This window comes from Macrotis lagotis, chromosome 5 (genome assembly GCF_037893015.1).
Source record: "Macrotis lagotis isolate mMagLag1 chromosome 5, bilby.v1.9.chrom.fasta, whole genome shotgun sequence".
NCBI lineage: Eukaryota > Metazoa > Chordata > Mammalia > Peramelemorphia > Peramelidae > Macrotis > Macrotis lagotis.
Window position 1 is genome coordinate 60649899 of NC_133662.1, and position 20860 is coordinate 60670758.

Below are 20860 nucleotides of genomic sequence, written 5' to 3' on the forward strand. Positions count from 1 at the left end.
AAAAAACAAACAAACAATTAAGGATGAATCAGTGAAGCCGAAGGTTTTGCAGTACTTACAAAAATATGTACAAAAAGTCTGAGGAAGAATCAAATTTAGTGAAGTTTTTATGGAATCATTAAAGAACTGCACAGCATATCACTTATAAAAGATGTGAAATCTTATAGAAGATTGAGCAATCAGACAATACAAGATGAATGTAGCATGTGAGATCACATTCAACAAATCGCTACAAAGTTTAAAGATGTAAAATGTAAAGAGATACAAAAAAAATTTTCCAAGATGCAGATATTCCCCAAATATGTCACTTCTTTTTGTTCTTTTTGTTCTTTTTATTTACATAAAACCAGCATAAAATTAACAAATACACTTCAAGCAATCATTTAAAGTTAGAATTTAAAAGAACAAAACTTTAGAATTTAGTCAATAAGCTTCTTTTTAGTTATTCTGTAGTTCATTTCCTATTTACAATGGTAGAGAGAAAAGAGTACTTCTAATTTAAACCTTTTGATTTTAGGAAGACCAGTTGGTGCAGTGGAGTGTGTTGGGTATGGAGTCAGGATTTTGCCACTTACTACCTAATGACGGTGGGCAATCACTTCCTCTCTCAGGACTCAGTATCCTCAGCTATGAGAAGGAAGGAAGTTGGCCTTGGTCACCTCTGAGATTTCTTCCAGTTCTAACTCAAAAATCCTCTAAGTTGTTTTTTTTTTTGTCAGTACAAAGGATTAAATTTGATTTAAATTCTATGGGTGGCCCTTGACAAGTTTTTCTTCAGTGATGAAGCCCAGAAGAGCTGAAAGGTTGTATGCTTAAGATTTAAAGAAATAATTTTGTATGATTCTGATGGAATGAGAGCTGCCTTAATACGTAATACAACAAAACCCCACTAGAACTTTTATTTCACCTGCTTATGTTGATTTTAATAGAAGTAACAATGCAAATTTTGTCAAAACAAAACCAGAATTTGCTTTCCTCTTGAATGGTCAAGTAACAATGCTCTCAAAGTCCATACCTGATCTTTCAGAGAACAAAGAATGTATTCCTTTTCCGAAATAGAGATTGTCTTGTGAGTTTCTGGACTATCAGTAACGAACCAGATCCATAAAATGAACCAAAGTATTCCAAAAGCACCTTAAAATTGAAAGGCAAGTTAAAAATATGTAAATATGTATAGTGAAACATTTACTAGAAAGGGATAAAAATGATTTATTCATATAATGAAAAAACAACCTAGTTCATAAAATGTTACCATTAATCACTGAAACTATCAACATAAAACTCTTAATAGAATGAGAGTCCCTTGAAGGAACCATTTCAGTTTTGTATTTTTTATTCCCAATGCTATATATTATAGGTAGCCCAAATACAAAATTTAAATTAAATATAATTTTTTTATTCATTCTTGAGCTTAGGGTGTGAGAATAAATGGTATTTCAGAAGTTTTCTTCAGTCTCTTTGTGAACTTAATTTTTAGAAATGTATCATTTTCTACAATAGTTATTGAAAAGGGAAGAGTTTCCAGGCACTGAACTTTGATAAAAAGTCTGTCAAGCTAAAATGATTTCTTGAAAAAAATTTCCAGATTATGCCTAAAGCTTCTGGTTTCTGTTTTAATAAAGAAAGCTGGAGAAAATTATTAAACTCTGTTGACTAGGTCCAGTATGAGTTTGTCTTGTAATCTAAATTGAATCAGACATAGAGGGAATTTTTTTACACCTCCCTAATTGATTCACTTTCCCACTCACCACAGTGTCTTTCCCGAATGGTTTCATCCCTTCTCTAGGGTAAGATAGATTTCTATACTCTATTAAGTATGTATGTATGTTATTTTCTCTCTGAGTGATTTCTGATGAGAGTGAAGGCTCACTCATTCCCCCTTGCCTTCCCCCATTCCACTCCATTGAAAAAGCTTTTTCTTGACTCTTATGTGAAATATCTTAGCCCCTTCTTCCTCTCCTTTCTCTTCCTCTCAGTACTTTCCTTTATTACCTATTGACTCCATTTTTTTACTATATTATAACATTATATTCTGCTCTTTCCTGTGCCCTGTCTATATATATGGTCTTTATAACAGCTCTTATAAATGAGAAAGTTCATATGAGTTATCAGTATCTTTTTCCTATGCAGGAATACAAACAATTCAACATCATTAAGTTCCTCATAGTTAGTCCTTCTCATCCATCCCCTCTATGGTCCTGTACTTGAAATCAAACTTTCTGTTAAGCTCTGGTTGTTTCAATAGGAAAGTTTGAAAGTCCCTTGTTTCTATGTCCAAACAGCAACAAACATGTGCATACTCTTTGATCCAGCAATACCACTACTGAGTCTATACCCTGAAGAGATGATGAAAAAGGATAAAAACATCACTTGTACAAAAATATTTATAGCAGCCCTGTTTGTGGTGGCAAAGAATTGGAAATCAAGTAAATGTCCTTCAATTGGGGAATGGCTTAGCAAACTGTAGCATATGTATGTCATAGAACACTATAGTTCTATTAGAAACCAGGAGGGATGGGAATTCAGGGAAGCTTGGAGGGATTTGCATGAACTGATGCTGAGTGAGATGAGCAGAACCAGAAAAACACTGTACACCCTAACAACAACATGAGGTGATGATCAACTTTGATGGACTCACTCATTTTATCAGTGCAACAATCAGGGACAATTTTGGGCTGTCTGCAATGGAGAATACCATCTTTATCCAGATAAAGAACCGTGGAGTTTGAACGAAGTCCAAGGACTATTTCCTTTAATTAAAAAAAAAACCCTGATATCTTATTGTCTGATCTTGTTATCTCTTATACTTTATGTTTCTTCCTTAAGGATATGATTTCTCTCTCATCACACTCAATTTGAATCAATGTATAACATGGAAACAATGTAAAGACTAACAAATTGCCTTCTGTGGGGGGTGGGGGGAGGGAAGTAAGATTAGGGGAAAAATTGTAAAATTCAAAATAAATAAAATCTTTAATTAAAAAAAGAAAGTCCCATGTTCATTGAAAGTCCATCTTTTCCCCTGAAAGTGGTCCTCTTAGTTTCAATGTACATTCTTTGTTGATGATTCTCAAATTAACTTATCTAGCCCAGATCTTTCTGTTGAACTCTAGTACTATCTCCAACTACCTACTGGACATCTCTTAGTGGATATCCCTCAGAAATCTTAAACATGACATGTTCAAAATTGAATTGAACTTATCTTCCTTCCCTGCCTCTCCCCTCTTCTTAACTTCCCCTCTACTGTTAAGGGTATTACTATCCACCGAGTCCTCAGAAGTCATCCTCAACTCCTCCCTCTTGACCTCCTCTTCTTCCCATCACACCACTATATCTAATCTATAGCCAAGGCTTATCAGTTTTCCCTCTGTCACATTCTACTCTGCCAGTACCCTTGTACAGGTCTTCATTACCTCATGTCTGGACTATTCCAATAGCCCATTGGTTGTTCTGCCTGCTTCAAATCTCTAATCCCCACAATCCACATCCACTTGAATCAAACTGGTCTTCCTTAAAATACAACTCCCCAGTCAATAAAATCCAGCAGCTCCAAATATAAAATCCTCTGTCTGGTTTATGAAGTCCTTTGTCATCACTTTCTGCAAGAAGTCTTCCCCAGTGATCCTTAATCTAAAACTACCATTTAATCTAAGACTACCACAACTAATCTTGTATATAAATTATTTGTACCTCGTTTTTTTCATGTTGTCTCTGGACAATGTGCTCCCCAAGAGCAAGGACTGTTTTTAGTCTCTCCTTGTACTCCTAAGGATCAGTCCAAAACTTGACTAATTGTAGAGATATTTCCTATTTTTATCCTTACATAAAAAATACTATTTGAGGTACAACTTCATTAATGAAAAACGTGAACAATCTTGTCGCTAGAATTTTAACAAATAGAAAGCTTTGAGACAAAGATGGAAAACTAAAAATTTAAGGGAGTATATATTGTAGTACTTAGAGTATTTATTATTATAATTTTTGCTAAGGAGACTATCACTTAATGATTAAAACCTGAAAAGTTAGGTATAGGGTTCTTAAGTTTCAGATCATTACTTTAAAACTGATAAAACTCTTTACCACATAATAGCAAAAAGCTGAAGAACAAGTTACCTATGAGTGATTATTGCAATTGTTTTGGCTCTAGTAGATGGCTATTTTACTAAATGGCTTAAAATTTCTATTCTAGTTATCAAATTTTTAGCCAAATTAGAAGTTTTTGACATCCTCCAATTTAAGGTGTATATATTAAATTATTTTTTTGTGAAGGGAAATAGGCTTGAACTTGTTAATTTATCCCTATAGAACTCTTAAACACTTCCTTCACAATTATAGATCTGTAACCTGTCTATAATTTCTAGTATCATAGTTGCCTGAGGCATTGTGAGGTTAAGTGACTTGCCCATGGTCATACAGTCATTATTTTTAATGTAAGAGGCAGGATTTGAACTAAAGTGCTGTGATTTAAAAGTTACCTCTCTATCCATTATGCCATACATTATCTATTACAAATCTTTTAAAAATTATATTTGGAATAAACTTACCAAAAAAATAGAAGACATAAGTCCAATCCATATAGAAACAAATTATACCAGATAGCGGAAGAGAGATGACTGTTCCAAGCTGTGCTCCTAGACAAGAAAAAATCATTACAGTTATGTTAATCATGGTTGGGAGAAGTCATCCATTTGGAGAAAAAAGGTTATTAGCACATTGAAAGAAAAATATAAGACCTATCTCCTATGTTTCTGCATTGTCTACCAATGAATGTGATTTAAACAAAAAAAGAATAAAAAAAGTTCACTGAAGGTGTCAACAGGCACTCAAAAGTGCATGGAACCCGTTACCCTTCCTTAACAAAGGCAGGGATTCAATCAATCAGCAAGTGTTTATTAAAAGTTTATGTGCTAAACTTAATTCAATCAAAATTAGAAGCAAAGCAGTGAAAAAAATCAGAAAAAAATTTTCTGGTAGCATTTTCTAATAAAGATCTCATTTCTCAAGTGGATAGGGAAGTAAGCTAAAAATAAGAGCCATTCCTCAATTGATAAATAGGTCAAAGGATATGAGCAAGCAATTTTCAGAAGAAGAAATCAAAGTTACTACTACTAATAATAATCACAAAAAATGCTCTAAATCATCACTGATAAGGGAAATTCACATTAAAGCAACTCTGAGGGACCACCTCATACCTATCACATTAGCTAACATGATAGAAAAGGAAAATGACAAATGCTAGAATGGATGAAGAAAAATTGGGACACATTTGGTGAAGTTGTAAACTGATCCAATCATTCTGGGGAACAATTTGGAACTATGTCCAGAGGGCTAATTGACCAGCAATCCTAATATGGAGTCTGTATTGCAAAGAGATCAAAGAAAAGGGGAGAGGACCTATTTGTATAAAAGTATTGTTTGCAGCTCTTTTCATGTTGACCAAGAATTGAAATTGAAGGTATTGTAAATTGGTAAAAATTTTTATTTATTTAAGGCAATGGAATTAAGTGACTTGCCCAAGGTCACATGATTGCGCTAATCAATTATTAAGTGTCTAAAGTCACATTTGAACTCAGACTGACTCCAGGGCTGATACTCTATCCACTGGGCCACTTAGCTGCCCTGTGGTATAAGATTGTGAAGGAATATTGTACTATAAAAAAATGAGAGAAGGATGGGTTCAGAAAAATCTAGGAAGACTTAACTGATGCAGGTGAAATGAGTAAAACAGGGAGAACATCATATACCATAATAGCAATATTAGAAGAATGATCTAAGACTTAGCTGCTCCAATCAAGATAATGATCCAAGACAATTTCAAAAGACCCATGATGAAAAATGCTATTCACCTCCAGAAAGAGAATTGATAAACTCTGACTACATCTTTTTTTAACTTTATTTTCATTTGTGTGTGTGTGTTCACACGTGGCTAATGTGTGCGTGTAGCAACATAGCTAATATAGAAATACATTTTGCATGATTCCACATGTATTGTTGTTGTTCAGTTGTGTCTACCTCTTCATGATGCCATTTTCTTAGCAAAGATACTAAAGTGATTAAATATTTCCTTCTCCAGCTCATTTTATGAGGCAAATAGGGTTAGGGGACTTGCTCAGGGTCACACAACTAGTTAGGTATCTGGGGCCAGATTTGAATTGAAAGATGAGTGTTCCATACTCCTGGCTGACACTTCATCCTTTGAGCCATTTAACTATATAATATATACCATATTGCTTGCTTGCTTTCTCAATGGATGGGAGGGAATTTGTTGGGGAACTTGTAGAGCTTCACCAGATTTCAAAGGTATCGGGATCATCAACTGCATCCAAGGACATTTCTAATCATCCTGTCTTGCTATAGTACTTCAATGATTCAGAAAGAGAATGAGGCTGACAACTCTGTGCAACTCTGTCTCACCTAAATCCATTCCATCATCGTTCCTCTTCAAAACAAAGGATGGACAATAACATTATCATGTGGTTTGCAAATCTTTTCAGTTTGTTTTACTATTTCTTGCTGTCTCATGGTGTCACTGGTTTCTATTTGACTCATGTTAATTTTCAGAGATTTTGATTCTCAAGGAATATTTTTTTAACTATTTAATTCTCCTTATCATTCCCTTCCTCCTTAGGTACTATATCCTCTTATTACATTTTGTTCCTCATTTTTTCCAAGTTCTCTTTTAGTTCTTGAGGTCAGGACAATTTTTTTCTCATTCTCATGGTTTACCTATTTGGCTTCACTTAAGTCTAAATGGTTTCTTCATTGTGCTTGACATTTTCTTCTATTTATTCATCTCTACTTGAGTTTCTGGTTTGGAACTTTGGACTTGGATCAAATATTGCTTCTTCCCTTATTCTTGGATGATGTGAACAGACCCCCTTGGCCCTAGATACAATTGACTAAGGACTAGATCCCATCTTCTGCAAGAACTTCTGGCTTTTGGTTTAATCCCCTAGGAGATCAATTTAGTTCTATTCTGGCTTTGGCTCCTTCTCTGCCTTCATCTCCTTGCAGAGTTCCAAACCCAGTTTTGGTTCCACTTCTTGCTGTGAGTCTGCCAGGAGATGTTAATTGTATTAGTATCAGGTCTCCTATAAGGAGGCCATTGATCCTTTGCTTCCTGGTCCCTTTTCTTACTGTGTCTTGAGGATGGGCCACCTGGGTGCTGTGCTCCATGAGCTCTAGGCTCTTTGCTGTTTAGTCCAAGGACTAGGTGCTGACTTGGTTTCATCTCCTGATCTGGATGTTGCTTGTATATTTGACCTACCACTTATACTGGCTAATCTCTGCTCAGAAGCTTCTTTTGTGTAATTGTGGACTGAGTGGAAGAGCTCAGAGAACTGGGGTTTTTTTTTGTTTTTTTTTGGGGGGTGGTGGTGGTATTCTTTATCAATATACCCTCTGGTGCATTCTTGTTAACCCTTTTTGTTCATGATCTCATTTTCTCTAGGTTCTAACTTGCTCTCTCCAACAATTTCTCAATCCTTTTTTAAAAAACATCAATTCACTTCTAATTACAACCCCTTCTCCTCAACCCCAAAACCTGGAAAGACATTTTGTTTACTGCTACCTATCTTATTTACTAAAAATATTAAAGATATTATTATATCTCAATTAGTTTCCTTCCTAATTCTTTCAGATTTTCTAAATAAACCATCTGCAAAATGAATAATTTTATCTCCTCTTTGCTAATGCTTAGTGCCCTTGATTTTTTTCTTATTATTCTGGCTAGCATGTCAATAATTCTGTGACAAATTATATGGGGTAGAGGGAGGATCCATACTTAGTTCCTATATTTTTTGGGAAAGTTTCCAGTGATTCCCACTACAAAGTGTGCTAATTTTTCATTATTGTGGTAGATGATATAAAATCAAATCTATTTTCTGCCAAACTTAAAGCAGTGTTCAAGGAAAAAACTATATCTTTGAAAACATACATTAACAAAATAGAAAAATCAAGGTAGAATGAACTGAGGATATGCTTAAAAACTACACAAGTAAACACAAAGGAGGAAATCTAGAAAGCTAGAGGAGAAATAGATAAAAATATTTTAACATAATAAAAAGTGGTCTTTGTAACATTTTTGGCATAGTTGAGTATTGTACTTTGACCTTATTTATTGCTATCCACACCTTAATATAGTCTTTCTGTCATTAGTTTAATCATATTGCTTTTCTGATATTGAAACATCAAAATTTAATGATATTGGTTTGTTGTCTATAATTTCTTTTACTATGATATAGTTTATCTTATATGTTGTGAATTTTTGTTTTTGCTTTATTTACTAGCATGAATGCAAGTCTGTTTTTCTGAATTTACCTACTGCTCAATAAATTTTGTTGCTGTTCATTTTTATCCTGCATAAATGTTTGCTTTTTTAAGTTTGTAAACATCAAAATGTAGGGCTTTTCCCTTATTTGCTATTTTCATTTTATTGAGTCAAATGTTTTGTTTAATCTGCTTACATTTAAAGTTATGAGAGTACGTTTTAAATTTTATGCTATTTTTCTCTAATATTTTTCTTTCCCCTAAAATAGAGACTTAGCCTAGTATGGCACTGAGATATTTAATAAATATTTGTTGAGTAATAAAATACACCAAAACTCATGTGAGAAGTTAAAGCAGTTCTAAGACGCAAATGTCAAGAATATCTAAAGAAAGCAATGGAAAAAAGTAAGAATGAAGGAGTTTCACATTTTACCAAAACTTAAATTACATTATGAGGTAATAATTACCAAAGGTATTTGGTTTTATATATAAAACAGAAAAGCTGATAAATAAATTAAAGTAATGCATAAAGCAATCTGATCTTTGATAACTTAAAGAACACCAGCTATTGAGGAAAAAACTTTTCATTCAACAAGAACTACTGAGAAAATTGGATAGAGAGGCTTGGTAGAAAAACAGGTTTAGAGATGAATTTATTTTATCTGCTACAATAATTTGCAAGTAGACAAACAAGTTAAATATTAAATAGTTAAAAAATTTAAGAGAACAGAAGGTTTTCTATCTCTAAATCTTTCAAAAATTTATTTACTTATAACATTCGTTTTTTAAAAATTTTGAGTTCTAAGTTCTCTCCCACATTCCTACTTATTCCCCCTCTAAATCTTTTCAAAGTTGTTTTTCATTTTAATCTATTTCTCCTCTATTTTTCTAGATTTTTTTCCCCTTTTGTGTTTCTTTGTTGGCTTTCTGGTTTTATAAATTATATTCTCATTTCATACAGCCTTTCTTTTTCATTTTTTTTAGATTAATGTATAATTTCAGAGATGTAGTTTTCCCCCGGAAATTTCTTTTGCTATGACCCTGAAATTTTTGTATGCTGTATTTAATAATTTTTAAAAAGTTATTGTTTTCATGATTTGTTCTTGTTTGTATTTATATCCCCAGTGTTTATCAGAGTGTCTCATACAAATCTTTAAATCTATAGAGGATATATTCAGAATTTGTTTCACATTTATTCATAATTTTCTACTGTTCTAGAACATGATCTATTCTGCAAAGGTAGTACTAGGTAACATGTATTATCTTTCAAGTAACCATTCAGAAAATACTTTAAGTCAATATTATTCAGGCAAGAGTTCTATGTGGAGGTTTTAATAATAATTTGTCTTTATTTTTAAAATTTATTTTATTTTTATATTTTATTTCCCTAGCTACATAAAAAAGCAAGTTTCCACATTTACTTCTTTTTTTTTAAGATTTTTTCGAGGCAATGGGGTCAAGTGGCTTGCCCAAGGCCACACGGCTAGGTAATTATTAAGTGTCTGAGGCTGGATTTGAACTCAGGTACTCCTGACTCCAAGGCCAGTGCTCTATCCACTGCGCCACCTAGTTGCCCTCACATTTACTTCTTAAACCTTGAGTTCCAAATTCTCTTCCTTCCTTTCACTCCACTTCCCCCATTGAGAAAGCAAGGAATTTGGTGTAGGTTAAAAATATGTAGCCAGGAAAAATGTTACTACAATAGTCATGTTTAACAACAATTTAACAAGTCATTTTAAATTACTTATCTTCTGACCCAAATGAACACAATACCATATGGAAAAATCTTGCAAATATGACTGCAGAACCAACTGCAAATCCTTGAGAAATAATAAAGGAAATGGTGCCAAAGTCCAAAGATGGAATGTAGTTACCACTCTATGAAAGATCACAAATACTTTACTAATGGATATTAAATACCAAATCCAAACTTTTTGGCAGCATTGGCATTGTTGCACGCTACTCTTTAATATTTTTTTTTTTTTTAGATTTTTGCAAGGCAATGGGGTTAAATGGCTTGCCCAAGGTCACACAGCTAGGTAATTATTAAGTGTCTGAGGCTGGATTTGAACTCAGGTACTCCTGACTCCAGGGACGGTGCTCTATCCATTGCATCACCTAGCTGCCCGTACTCCTTAATATTTTTGTCTCCTTTGGGTTCTAAGATATTGCATTCTATAGGTCTCTCTGAGAACTATGTTTCTTTCACTGGTTTCTCTTCTTTTCACTTTCTTTAAAACCTGGCATTTTTCAAATTTCTACCTACAATTCTTCTTCTCATTATACACCATCTTCCTTAATGATTTCATATATAGTTTTAACTATCATTTCTTTGACTGTAACTCCAAAATCTGTATCTGTGGTCCCAATTTCCTTCAAAAATTCTAGAAGAGACAATTTTCTCATTGATGTACCTACATACTTTCTAGAATATTGAAAAAAATCGTACTAGGTAACTTAAGTTTAAATACACTTATTATCCATATGAGCTTGGTCAAGTCACAACCTTTCTATTCATCCATTTCCTCATCTGAAAAGTGATAAGCTTGGCCTAGCTGTTCCTTAGGAACCCTTCTAATTTTTAAAACTTGTGATGTTAAGTCCAACTAACTATTAGATATCTGCACCTTGAATTCCCATTAACATTTCAAATTAAACATGTTTAAAAATGTACTTTCTTCTCTGGAAATATGTCCATCAACAAATTCAATAAGCAGCTAATAATTAAGGAACTGTGCTAGGTACTGAAATATAATTGTAAAAGTGAATAAATAGTTCCTTTTATTTATTAGCTTACCTGTTCAATATTTTAAATTTATTTTTTTAAATGTTAATATTTTATTTTGCTGATTATATGTAAAAACAATTTTAACTTTCTTTTTTTATAATTTTTGAGCTCCAAATTTTCTTCCACTCCATTAAGAAGGCAAACATTTTGATAAAGGTTAGACATATATAGTTATACAAAATACAGTTTCATATTAATTAGATTATGAAATAAAACAGACAAAAAATCCCAAGAAATATAGAGAAGTTAAAAAAAAGGCATGATTCAATTTGCATTCAAATTCCATCAGTTTTTTCCTCTGGAGATGATAGCATTTTTCATCATAAGTTCTTCAGAATTATCTTGGATCTTTGTATTGCTGAAAATAGCTTAGTTATTCACAGTTAATCATTGTACAACATTTCTGTTATTGTGTACAATGTTTTCCTGTTTCTATTCACTTTACTTTGTATCAGTTCATGTAAGATTTTCCAGTTTTTTCCTCTCCTGAAATCAACTTTCTTTTATCCTTTCTTATATTATAACAATATTCCATCACAATCATAAACTACAACTTTTTCAGCCATTCTTACCAGTATGTTATTAATTACTTCAATAAGAGAATCAATAATTTAAGATATAACTGCACCTAAGTATATATGAAAACAGAAAAACTGCATCAAACAGGCAGGGGATGAAAATCATATTATGTGCTTTCAACAGACACATTGCCATCCCTCCCAAGTCATAGCCCCCACCCCAACTAACAAACATTGCTTTTTCTCTTTCTCTTCTTCCTCCTTTTGGGGGGGAATAGAGAAGAAACTTTTTGTAACAATTATTTATAGTGAACAAATCTCTACATGTCCAAAAATGTATGTTCCGAAATGCTTCTTAAAAGGGAATTTAATTATCTTACCTGCATATGAAATACTAAGAAGTTTGCTTCTTTCAAGAGGAGGAGCCCAACAGGACCACATAGCGTGCATAGCAGGATAAGTAACACCCTGGATAATTAAAAAAAAACAACTCTGGATGAATCACAAAGATATTTGATTTTTATTCTCTTAATAATTACTTGTCACAAATTTTATCTCAAACTTGCTACTCAAGAAATTCTTGAAATAACCATTTGTCCTAATAGTGACAAAACCCAGTATTAAGTATGCACTAAGTGAAAGAATGAAAAAGTATTTATTAGGAATTAGGAAGGGAATAAACCTTTAAATGGTGTCCACCTTGGCTAAACATGGTGCTAAATGCTTTTTGCAAATATATCATTTGATCCTTGCAACAACCCTGGGAGATAGGGGATTATCTCCATTTTAGAGCTGAGAAAATTTGGGCAACCAGAGGCAAAGTGACTTGCTATTAAGTAACAAGGGCTGAATTTAAGCGTGGGTCTTCCTGCTGGCAGCTTCAATGCTCTTTTCACTAATATTCATCATCTTGCCTGGCTGCCTCCTAGCGCCGACTAAGCCCTGAGTACAGAATTGAGCCAAGACAAAGAAATAAAAACTCAGTGTGTAAATGTCATGGTGTCTGACATAGAGTAGACTATATAAATGTCAACTATTGAAACTAGCTTGGGGAGACAATATACATATATAAACATCAGGTAATTTTTGGAGAAACATGAAAGTAGCTGGGGGTGGTAGTAGTAAACTCATCCATTTATGTGGATTTAATTACCATCTCTATCCCAACACCACCCAGATTTACAAACCCAGCCCTAATCTTGATCCTCTAGGTCTGTTAACATTTGAGCTAGATGTCCTCTACTCTAGGCGTCTCAAATTCAAAAAAAAAAAAATCTTCCCCCCACAAAATACCTCAAATGCCTTCCCAGGCCTTTGCTACATCTTATATTTTCTACCTTCACAATATCTCCTCCCTTCTACTTTAGTCACTTCCCTCCCCCCCCCCACCCCAATTGAGACCCTCATTTCCCTCCTCTTACATGAGCTATTACTACTCCTTCTTGGCCAAGTCTATCCTCCTCAAATCTACCAAAGTGACTTCAGCAAAAGTTCAGATTTGATCATGTCATTCTAACTCAATAACCTTTAGGATCAACTAAAAATTCCTCTGTCTGGGATTTAAAGCTCTTTCCTCATTTCAACCTACCTTTCCAGTTTTATTACATATTATTGTCCTCCATGCACACTACAATCCAACCAAACTGGCCTTGTATACTATTCCTTATACATGTTACTCTTCATTCTTTCTCTGTGCCTTTCACCGACTATCTCTTACATCTAGAATGCTTTTCTTTTCTCCCCTTTCTCTTAGAAATTAGAATTTCCTTCAAAACTCAAGGACCACCTTTTACATGCTAATACTTGAATGTCTTTTGCATGGGGTTTTTGTTTTTTCTCTTTTTTTTCTCTTTTTTAATGGTAAAAGAAGGGATAGGAGAGAAAAGGTTTTTGTTAATTTTTTTAAAATTTTAATTAAAAAAAGATTTTTTAAACAAAATCCCAAATAACACTCCTTTCCTTATTCCTCCCAAAACTATTTACCAAACAAAGGGATTTTTGTTAAAAAAAAAAAAAGATTTAAATTTCCCAGCATAGTACTATTGAAAGTTAATTTATGGAAGAACCTAACTGACTTCATTTTGTTCTATATTAAGCACTTTACTGCATATGACACTTTATAAATTGCATGACCAGATGCAACAGCTGGTATTCTTCAGTGACTCCTATTCTTTTATGTGTATAAAAAAGACTTAGTTGCTGAAGGATTCCAGAGTCTTAAGAATGACCTCCTTCACTGTCTGGCCTGATAGGCAGTTTGATATAGTGAAATTAGCTATACTAAGAAGATAATTCTTTATCTTTCTCCTGTAGAATACTACCAGACTGGCTAAAATGATAGAAGGGAAAGTGGTAAATGTTGGCGAGGATGTGGAAAAATTCATTGATGGTTGAACTGTAAAATGATCCAATTGGAGAACAATCAGGAATTAACTCAGCAATACTATTAGTTGGTTTATTTCCAAAAATGATTAGGAAAAAAAGGAAAAAAAAACATTTATAGCAACTCTCTTAGTTGTGACTAAACTGAACTGAACTAAAAGAACTGAAAATTGCAGAGATGGCCATCAATTGGGGAAGGGCTGAACAAGTTGTGCTATAGGATTTTTTTTGTTTTGTTTTTTTAGGTTTTTGCAAGGCAAACGGGGTTAAGTGGCTTGCCTAAGGCCACACAGCTAGGTAATTATTAAGTGTCTGAGACCGGATTTGAACTCAGGTGCTCCTGACTCCAGGGCCGGTGCTTTATCCACTGCGCCACCTAGCCGCCCCTGGGTATTTTCTTAAGTCAATAACTTTCTAGGGAAGAGCAACATTCTCATAGATCACTAACATTCTCATAGATCACTAAATGGCTTCCAATCTAACTTTGTAGTTATCACCGAGGGGAGCAACTTTTTGTGGTGAATGGACCTGCCATCAGCACTATTAAGTCAATGAAATAGATGCTTGTTTTGTTTGTTGTTTTTCCTTCATTCTACCAGTCTTGAAGTACCAAGGCACCCTGAGGTATCACCCTATGTGTAATTGCTTTAGTGAAGAATATATACCCTGGAATAATAAATCCTGGGTTCAAGTCTTAACACTAATGCTTACTGTGTTATTTTTCATAGCTTCAGTTTCTTAATTTATAAAATGAGGATAATATTGAACTTCCTCCCACATAGGGCTGTTGTGAGCAAAGCTCTTTCTAAATCTTAAAGGGTAAAATAAGTATGATCTACTGGGCATTTAAGCTTAAAACTGCATTAAGATTCAGGGGTCATCTGTATATTTAACTTCTTATTGCCCAGTTAAGAGAACATGAAGCAAAGAAAAGGATAATGAGGGAAATGAAGAGCAAATTACATCTGAATAGGAATGATGACATAAAAAATTAAATTACCATAGAATAGTGTGAAATAAGTTGTATTTTTAGACACTGAAAAGAGCAGAAATAAATGAGGGGAAAAACACAACTAGGGTACAGATAATTAACCTGAATAATATTAAGTGGTTCAATTTTTTTTTTCATTTTTTACCATATGACCAATTTGGAAATCTCTACTGGGCAATACTGTTCTCTGCTAATGGAATGAGACTTCTACTTTGGGACTGTTCCTTCTAAGAAATGATAATTAGTTGATTCATGAAGCTCCTTAATTACACTTAAAATTCAAGTAAATTTCTAGTTTTTAAAAAGGCAACCATTTTTTGTTCCTATAAGCAATCCAAGTTTGGTTTTGTCTATATAGTCCTATCTGACAGTGAAATTCTTTATCTACAGTTACAGTTGAAACAGTACATTAGATTCACAGACACAATTCTAGCCAAAATAAATGAATAAGTTTCTCTATACCTATATAGTGATAGCTTCAGGCCCAAACAATGAATTGTTAGGCTTGAAGGCAGAAGAATTCTGGCCTAGAACTCTCATGCTGCTTCACTTTCCCCTCTAAGCACAAGACCGACACCCAAGTTTCCTACTTGCCCTCCTTTTCTTAGTATCTCTTCCCCTTCCCCCCTCCATAAATAAATAATATATATATATATATATATATATATATATATATGTGTTATTTTTGCCAGTAGAACATAAACCCCTTGAGAACAAGGACTGCTTTCCTTTTATGCCTCTGTATCCCAGCACTTGCATGGCTGACACATAATAGATATTTAATATTTTCACTTTCATTAAAACAATATCATAAATTTATAGCAAATGGGCCAAGGCTACAGTTGGTTACTCAGGTTCTCCTTCCAGTTTCTAGGCTATACATTTTCCATTTCCTTTTCCAATTTATTTTACAGATGAGGAAATGGAAGCAAAGTTAAATGACTTGCCTAGGGTCACACTGCTAGTAAGCGTCTGAAGCTATATCTGAACTGGTGGAGCCTCCTGAATTCAGGTCCAGCCCTCTATCCACTGTGCCAGAAGAAAGAGAGAGATGAAGAATTTAAATGAAAAAAAAAAAACAACAAAAGACGTGGGAAGAATAAAGAAAAATTCATAAAAATCAGCAATGATTCTACTTTCACAAAGGACTGAAGTCCTGATTTAGAGTCTGAGGTGCTTAATAAATATAAAACTTAATAGGACAAATGGAATTTCAAATTACATGTCATTTATCAGTATAAATAAGGCTAGTAAAAATCAATGGTATTGTTTACTTTTTACTTCTAAATGATGATACTTAAAAAAAATTATATTCTAAGAATATTACCAAAAATGTCTGTTTTACCTTAAAAGTTTGCTGATCCTTGAATTGTGGGATACTCCAGAAACTTAAGAGAGAGAATGCGGGATGAGGAAATGATAACTACTTACCTCTCCTAGTCCTTCTAGTGCCCGGACTGAAATGAGAAAGCCCACTCCCCATTCTGCAGCAATAGGGGTCAATAATGTGAGTATAGAGGTAATGAGGATTCCAAATCCCAAAAGCAGCTTTCCACCCACTTTACTGGCAACATATCCGCCAGGAATTTGAGTGATGATGTAGCCATAAAAAAAGGAGCCAAGAATCCATCCCTGAGTTTCAGCACTCCAATGGTATTTCTTTCCCTAGAAAGAAATAGCAATAAAGATTATTTTAGTATCTGACTCCTGAGAGCTTATTTTTTACTACAAAATTAATCATCTCTGTTCATAATTTTAACTTATGTGACACTGTTAAGAAATGAGAACTTTTTGGGGCGGCTAGGTGGCGTAGTGGATAAAGCACCGGCCTTGGAGTCAGGAGTACCTGGGTTCAAATCCAGTCTCAGACACTTAATAATTACCTAGCTGTGTGGCCTTGGGCAAGCCACTTAACCCCATTTGCCTTGCAAAAAAAAAAAACCCTAAAAAAAAAAAGAAATGAGAACTCTTTGATAGCCAATGTGACTAGATAAGCTCCAAGAATATAGTCTGAAGGAATTGCATTGATGAAATCTCCAAGCCAAAAGGAAAGATAGCTGCTTTATGAAACACCTTAGGATAAAGAAAATAATCCATTCAGCAAAGGTATTTTATAAATTATGGGATAAAGAAGCCTTTCACCTCAAAAAGCTTCCATGCTTTATTCAGAATATTAAACATTTTCTTTATGCTTATATTCTTTTAAACTTTAGAACAAGTGAAGGGATACTTTAATTATCTTGGCATTTAAAAAAAATATTGTTGTTCAGTTATTTTAGTTGTGTCCAATTCTTTGTTTCCCCTTTTACAGATGAGGAAACTGTGACAAATAGGGTTAAGTGACTTGCCTAGGGTCACAGAGCTAGAAAGTGTCTGAGGTCAAATTTGAACTCAGGAGTGGAATTTTCTTGCCTTCAGGCCCAGCACTCTACCCACTGAATCACTTACCTGCCCCCAAAATCAATTGAATTAGAGAATGAACTCACTGTTTTATTTTATTTTGGGGAATACTCAATACTTAAATTTTTAAAACTCAAGTAGCTTTGGTTTAACTCAGTTAACTTGTGAAAACCTATTGAGAATTTCTTTATCATAGAAATGTAAGCATAAACACATACAGACAAATCAACATTTTAATTTTACAGTCAGCATTTGGATTATTTGTACAAAGCCTACATTCAATTTGTAGATTACGTGTGGTTATCTGCCCACTGTATCAGACTTTAGATTAAAACCCGAAATGGAAGCCAGAACAATCATATACATCTGATATAATTTATTTATGATCCAAAACTAAATATAACAGATTTTGAAACATTCACACTCTCTCCTTTGGCAATATCATTCACTCCCACTGCTTCCAACTATCACCTCTATGAAGATGACAAACAAATCTCTATTTCTGACAGGTCAGCTGGGTCTGGTGACTCATCAAATCCCACATATCTGGAACTAAGTTTATTATTTCTACTTTGAAACTTGAAATTCTGACTTCCCTATTTCAACATATGGTACCACCACCATTCACTCAATCTCTCTTAAAATTGAAATTGGAATGTTTTTTCTCACTCTTCCTCCTCTTGTCACAGTCAATAAATTATCAAGTTTTACTGATTATCTCATTAATGGAAGCAAATTATTTTTTTTTTAAGTTTTTGCAGGGCAATGGGGTTAAGTGGCTTGCCCAGTACTAATATTTTCCTGCTATCTGAGTGCCCCCTCTGAATCCCTTTCTGGCCTCCTCCAAGTATTTTTAAAATATTTCATTGATGATCTTTTATTTCTTTTCTTTTTACTTTTCATACCCATCACTAGCCCCCAGATAAAAGCTTCACCTTGTAACAAGAAGTTGTGTTGAACATGATCATGATTAAAATATAAGTCTTAGTTGGCACCTTACGATTGTAGTTGCTGTTGTTGGGTCACTTCAGTCATGTTTCAGTATCTGTAACTCCATTTGGGGTCTTCTTGGCATAGATGCTAGAGTGATTTTCCATTTCCTTCTCCAGTATTTTACAGAGGAGGAAACTAAGGCAAACAGGGTTGAGTGACTTGGCCAAGGTCATAGAGATAGTAAGTATCTGAGGCCAGATTTGAACTCACAAAGATGAGTCTTCCTGGCTCTAGACCTGGCACTCTCTCCACTATGTCACCTAACTGCCTTTGGCACTTTAAAGTAGATAATTTCAGAGAATATGATTTGACATATGAGCTAAATTCATACCCATGTTAGAGTCGCCTTAGCTGGGCCAGGATCTACTGTCCTTTCAAAGTGGCAAAGGCATAAGAAGTAACATTTCTGTTGTATTATATGCTTTTCTTTGGCAAAATTACAGCATAGTTTTTATTCATCTCTGCTTGATTTAAAAGACTAAATTGAATTTAAACAATTAAGTGGAAACTGTGGAATTTGCACTCAGCTTAAGGAAAAAAGAGCTATTCAAAAGAGAAATGGGATGCCTAGGGATGTCTCCTATCATTGAAGGCCTTCAGGCAGAGATTAAATACCGTTACCTTCTTAGGAATGCTGTAGGGTCAAACCAGAAGACTTCTGAGATTCTATGATAACCTGCTCATGTCTCTGCTTTGCCTCCTCTGCTCTCTGTAACCACTCTGGTAAGAACAGGTTCTCATCCCATCAGCCTAACAAGTCTGATTGTGCTACTCTCTGATCCCTCTACTCTAACCTTCATGGAACTGCCAAACTAGTCATTCATTAAGGAGGTTTTCTCTAATATCTTCCAAGTTTAAACTTGTGGCATCCATGGTCCTTCAAAACCAAGTACCACCCTACCTTTCTAGCCTTATTTCATCATTCTTTTCTATACAATGTGCTCCAGTCAACCAATCTTCTCCCTGTCTTCAGTATATCTTGTTCTTTCCAGTTCCATGCCTCTCATTGTCTTTTCTTCTTCATTTTTTTAGTGTTTTTTTCTTCTTCATTTTTAAAAGATTCTTACCTATTATAGAGTATAGAAAGCTGATGTTATAATACACCAGTTCTCTGAGAAATAATGGCATTAGTAACAACAACAAAAAAGAAAGTATTAAATAACTTTCCTTTAAAAAGATGATGTTGCCAGCACGTATCTCCTTGGATATATCTAGAGTAGAACTGTATAAATACTTCTCAAAAAAGATCAATGTGTGCTATAGCAGAGTACCAAAAGTTATTTTTAGCCCATGTTCAAAATAGAATCAAAATAAAACTGCCAGAGGTGAACTTGCTACCTAAGAGCTTCCATATGCTACAGAAGAATGATCTTGAAGGTAAAACCAGAAGATAACAATCCTATGGGACTTGTGGGCTTAAAAGAAACTATTACAAAATTGTACTTAGCTTTAAGGTTCTTCAGCAAAACTTTTTTTTTAAATTAAATTGCTAAACACCTACCGTTTGATTGTGAAAATTTCCTATGGGAGCAGAATGTTCTGGGCACCCCTCAGAAGTTGTGTTTCTCTCCATACTTTTATTTGAATCTACCATATCCACTAATGCTACACTTAGATTCACACGTAAAGCATAGAGGATGAAGAATCCAAAAAAAGCTATCATTGCTAAGTTGTAACGAGTGGAACAGCATACAGGAACTGAAACAAAAATGAGGAGAAAAGTATTGTTAAGCAGAAAGCACCTGAAATACCAAATATAGATGAGTCTAAAATAATTTGAAAATAAAGTATAAGTCCACTATTTACAAAAAAAAGCAGACGACCTTGGATCATGACATGTCAGGAATATATAAATGTGCATATAAAATTTTATTTTTAAGTAAAATATTATATATTATAACAATATATAAATAAACTATATATATCATAAATTAAATAAACATTTATTTTATTTTAACATCCAATATTTAATTCAACTCTACTCATTTGTACTATATATAGAATATTTTTTAGTTCTAGGTTCCACAGAAGTGTGATTTACAAAAAAAATTAGATCTATGATTTCATCTGTGCTGAGTTCCTGGGGAAAAAACCTCCTAACAATGTAGACAGACAGACAGACAGACAGCTGTTCTGCAAGACTTAGTCTTTTTTTTTTTGGCTAGGGAATAGGGTTAAGTGACTTGTCCAAGGTCATACAGCTAAGTATGTATTAAATATCTAAGGCTGTATTTGAACTCAGGTCCTCCTGGCTCCAGGACCAGATCTCTATTCACTATACCACTTAGCTGCCCCAGTGAATTCTTAAAGGGTTGAATCTTGTTCTTTTTTGTAAATATATCCAGTCTATAAATATTTGTTTAATTTTTTAAAAGTTAAATTAATAACAAAAACAATATTTAAATAAAGTTTTGAAAGTGAGATCTTGCATAGAGCTAGTATCTCCAAATTACTTACAATTTATCTTAAAATATATTAACTTTAAATGAAATAGAAGTTTGTGTCATAAGCAGGACTCGA

The 20860-nt window shown here is 33.9% G+C and overlaps 1 protein-coding gene across 1 annotated transcript in view; it reads right to left on the reverse strand.

Annotated features, from left to right (window-relative positions):
- Positions 1–20860, reverse strand: part of SLC17A5 (solute carrier family 17 member 5) — a 48372-nt gene that overhangs the window by 24443 nt on the left and 3069 nt on the right. Inside the window, exons 2-6 of the mRNA XM_074237329.1 lie at positions 19842–20038; positions 16379–16612; positions 11955–12042; positions 4545–4631; positions 1016–1134 (exon numbers count right to left, since the gene is read on the reverse strand). Coding sequence (XP_074093430.1) covers positions 1016–1134; positions 4545–4631; positions 11955–12042; positions 16379–16612; positions 19842–20038 — 725 coding nt within the window. The remainder of the gene's footprint in view (positions 1–1015; positions 1135–4544; positions 4632–11954; positions 12043–16378; positions 16613–19841; positions 20039–20860) is intronic.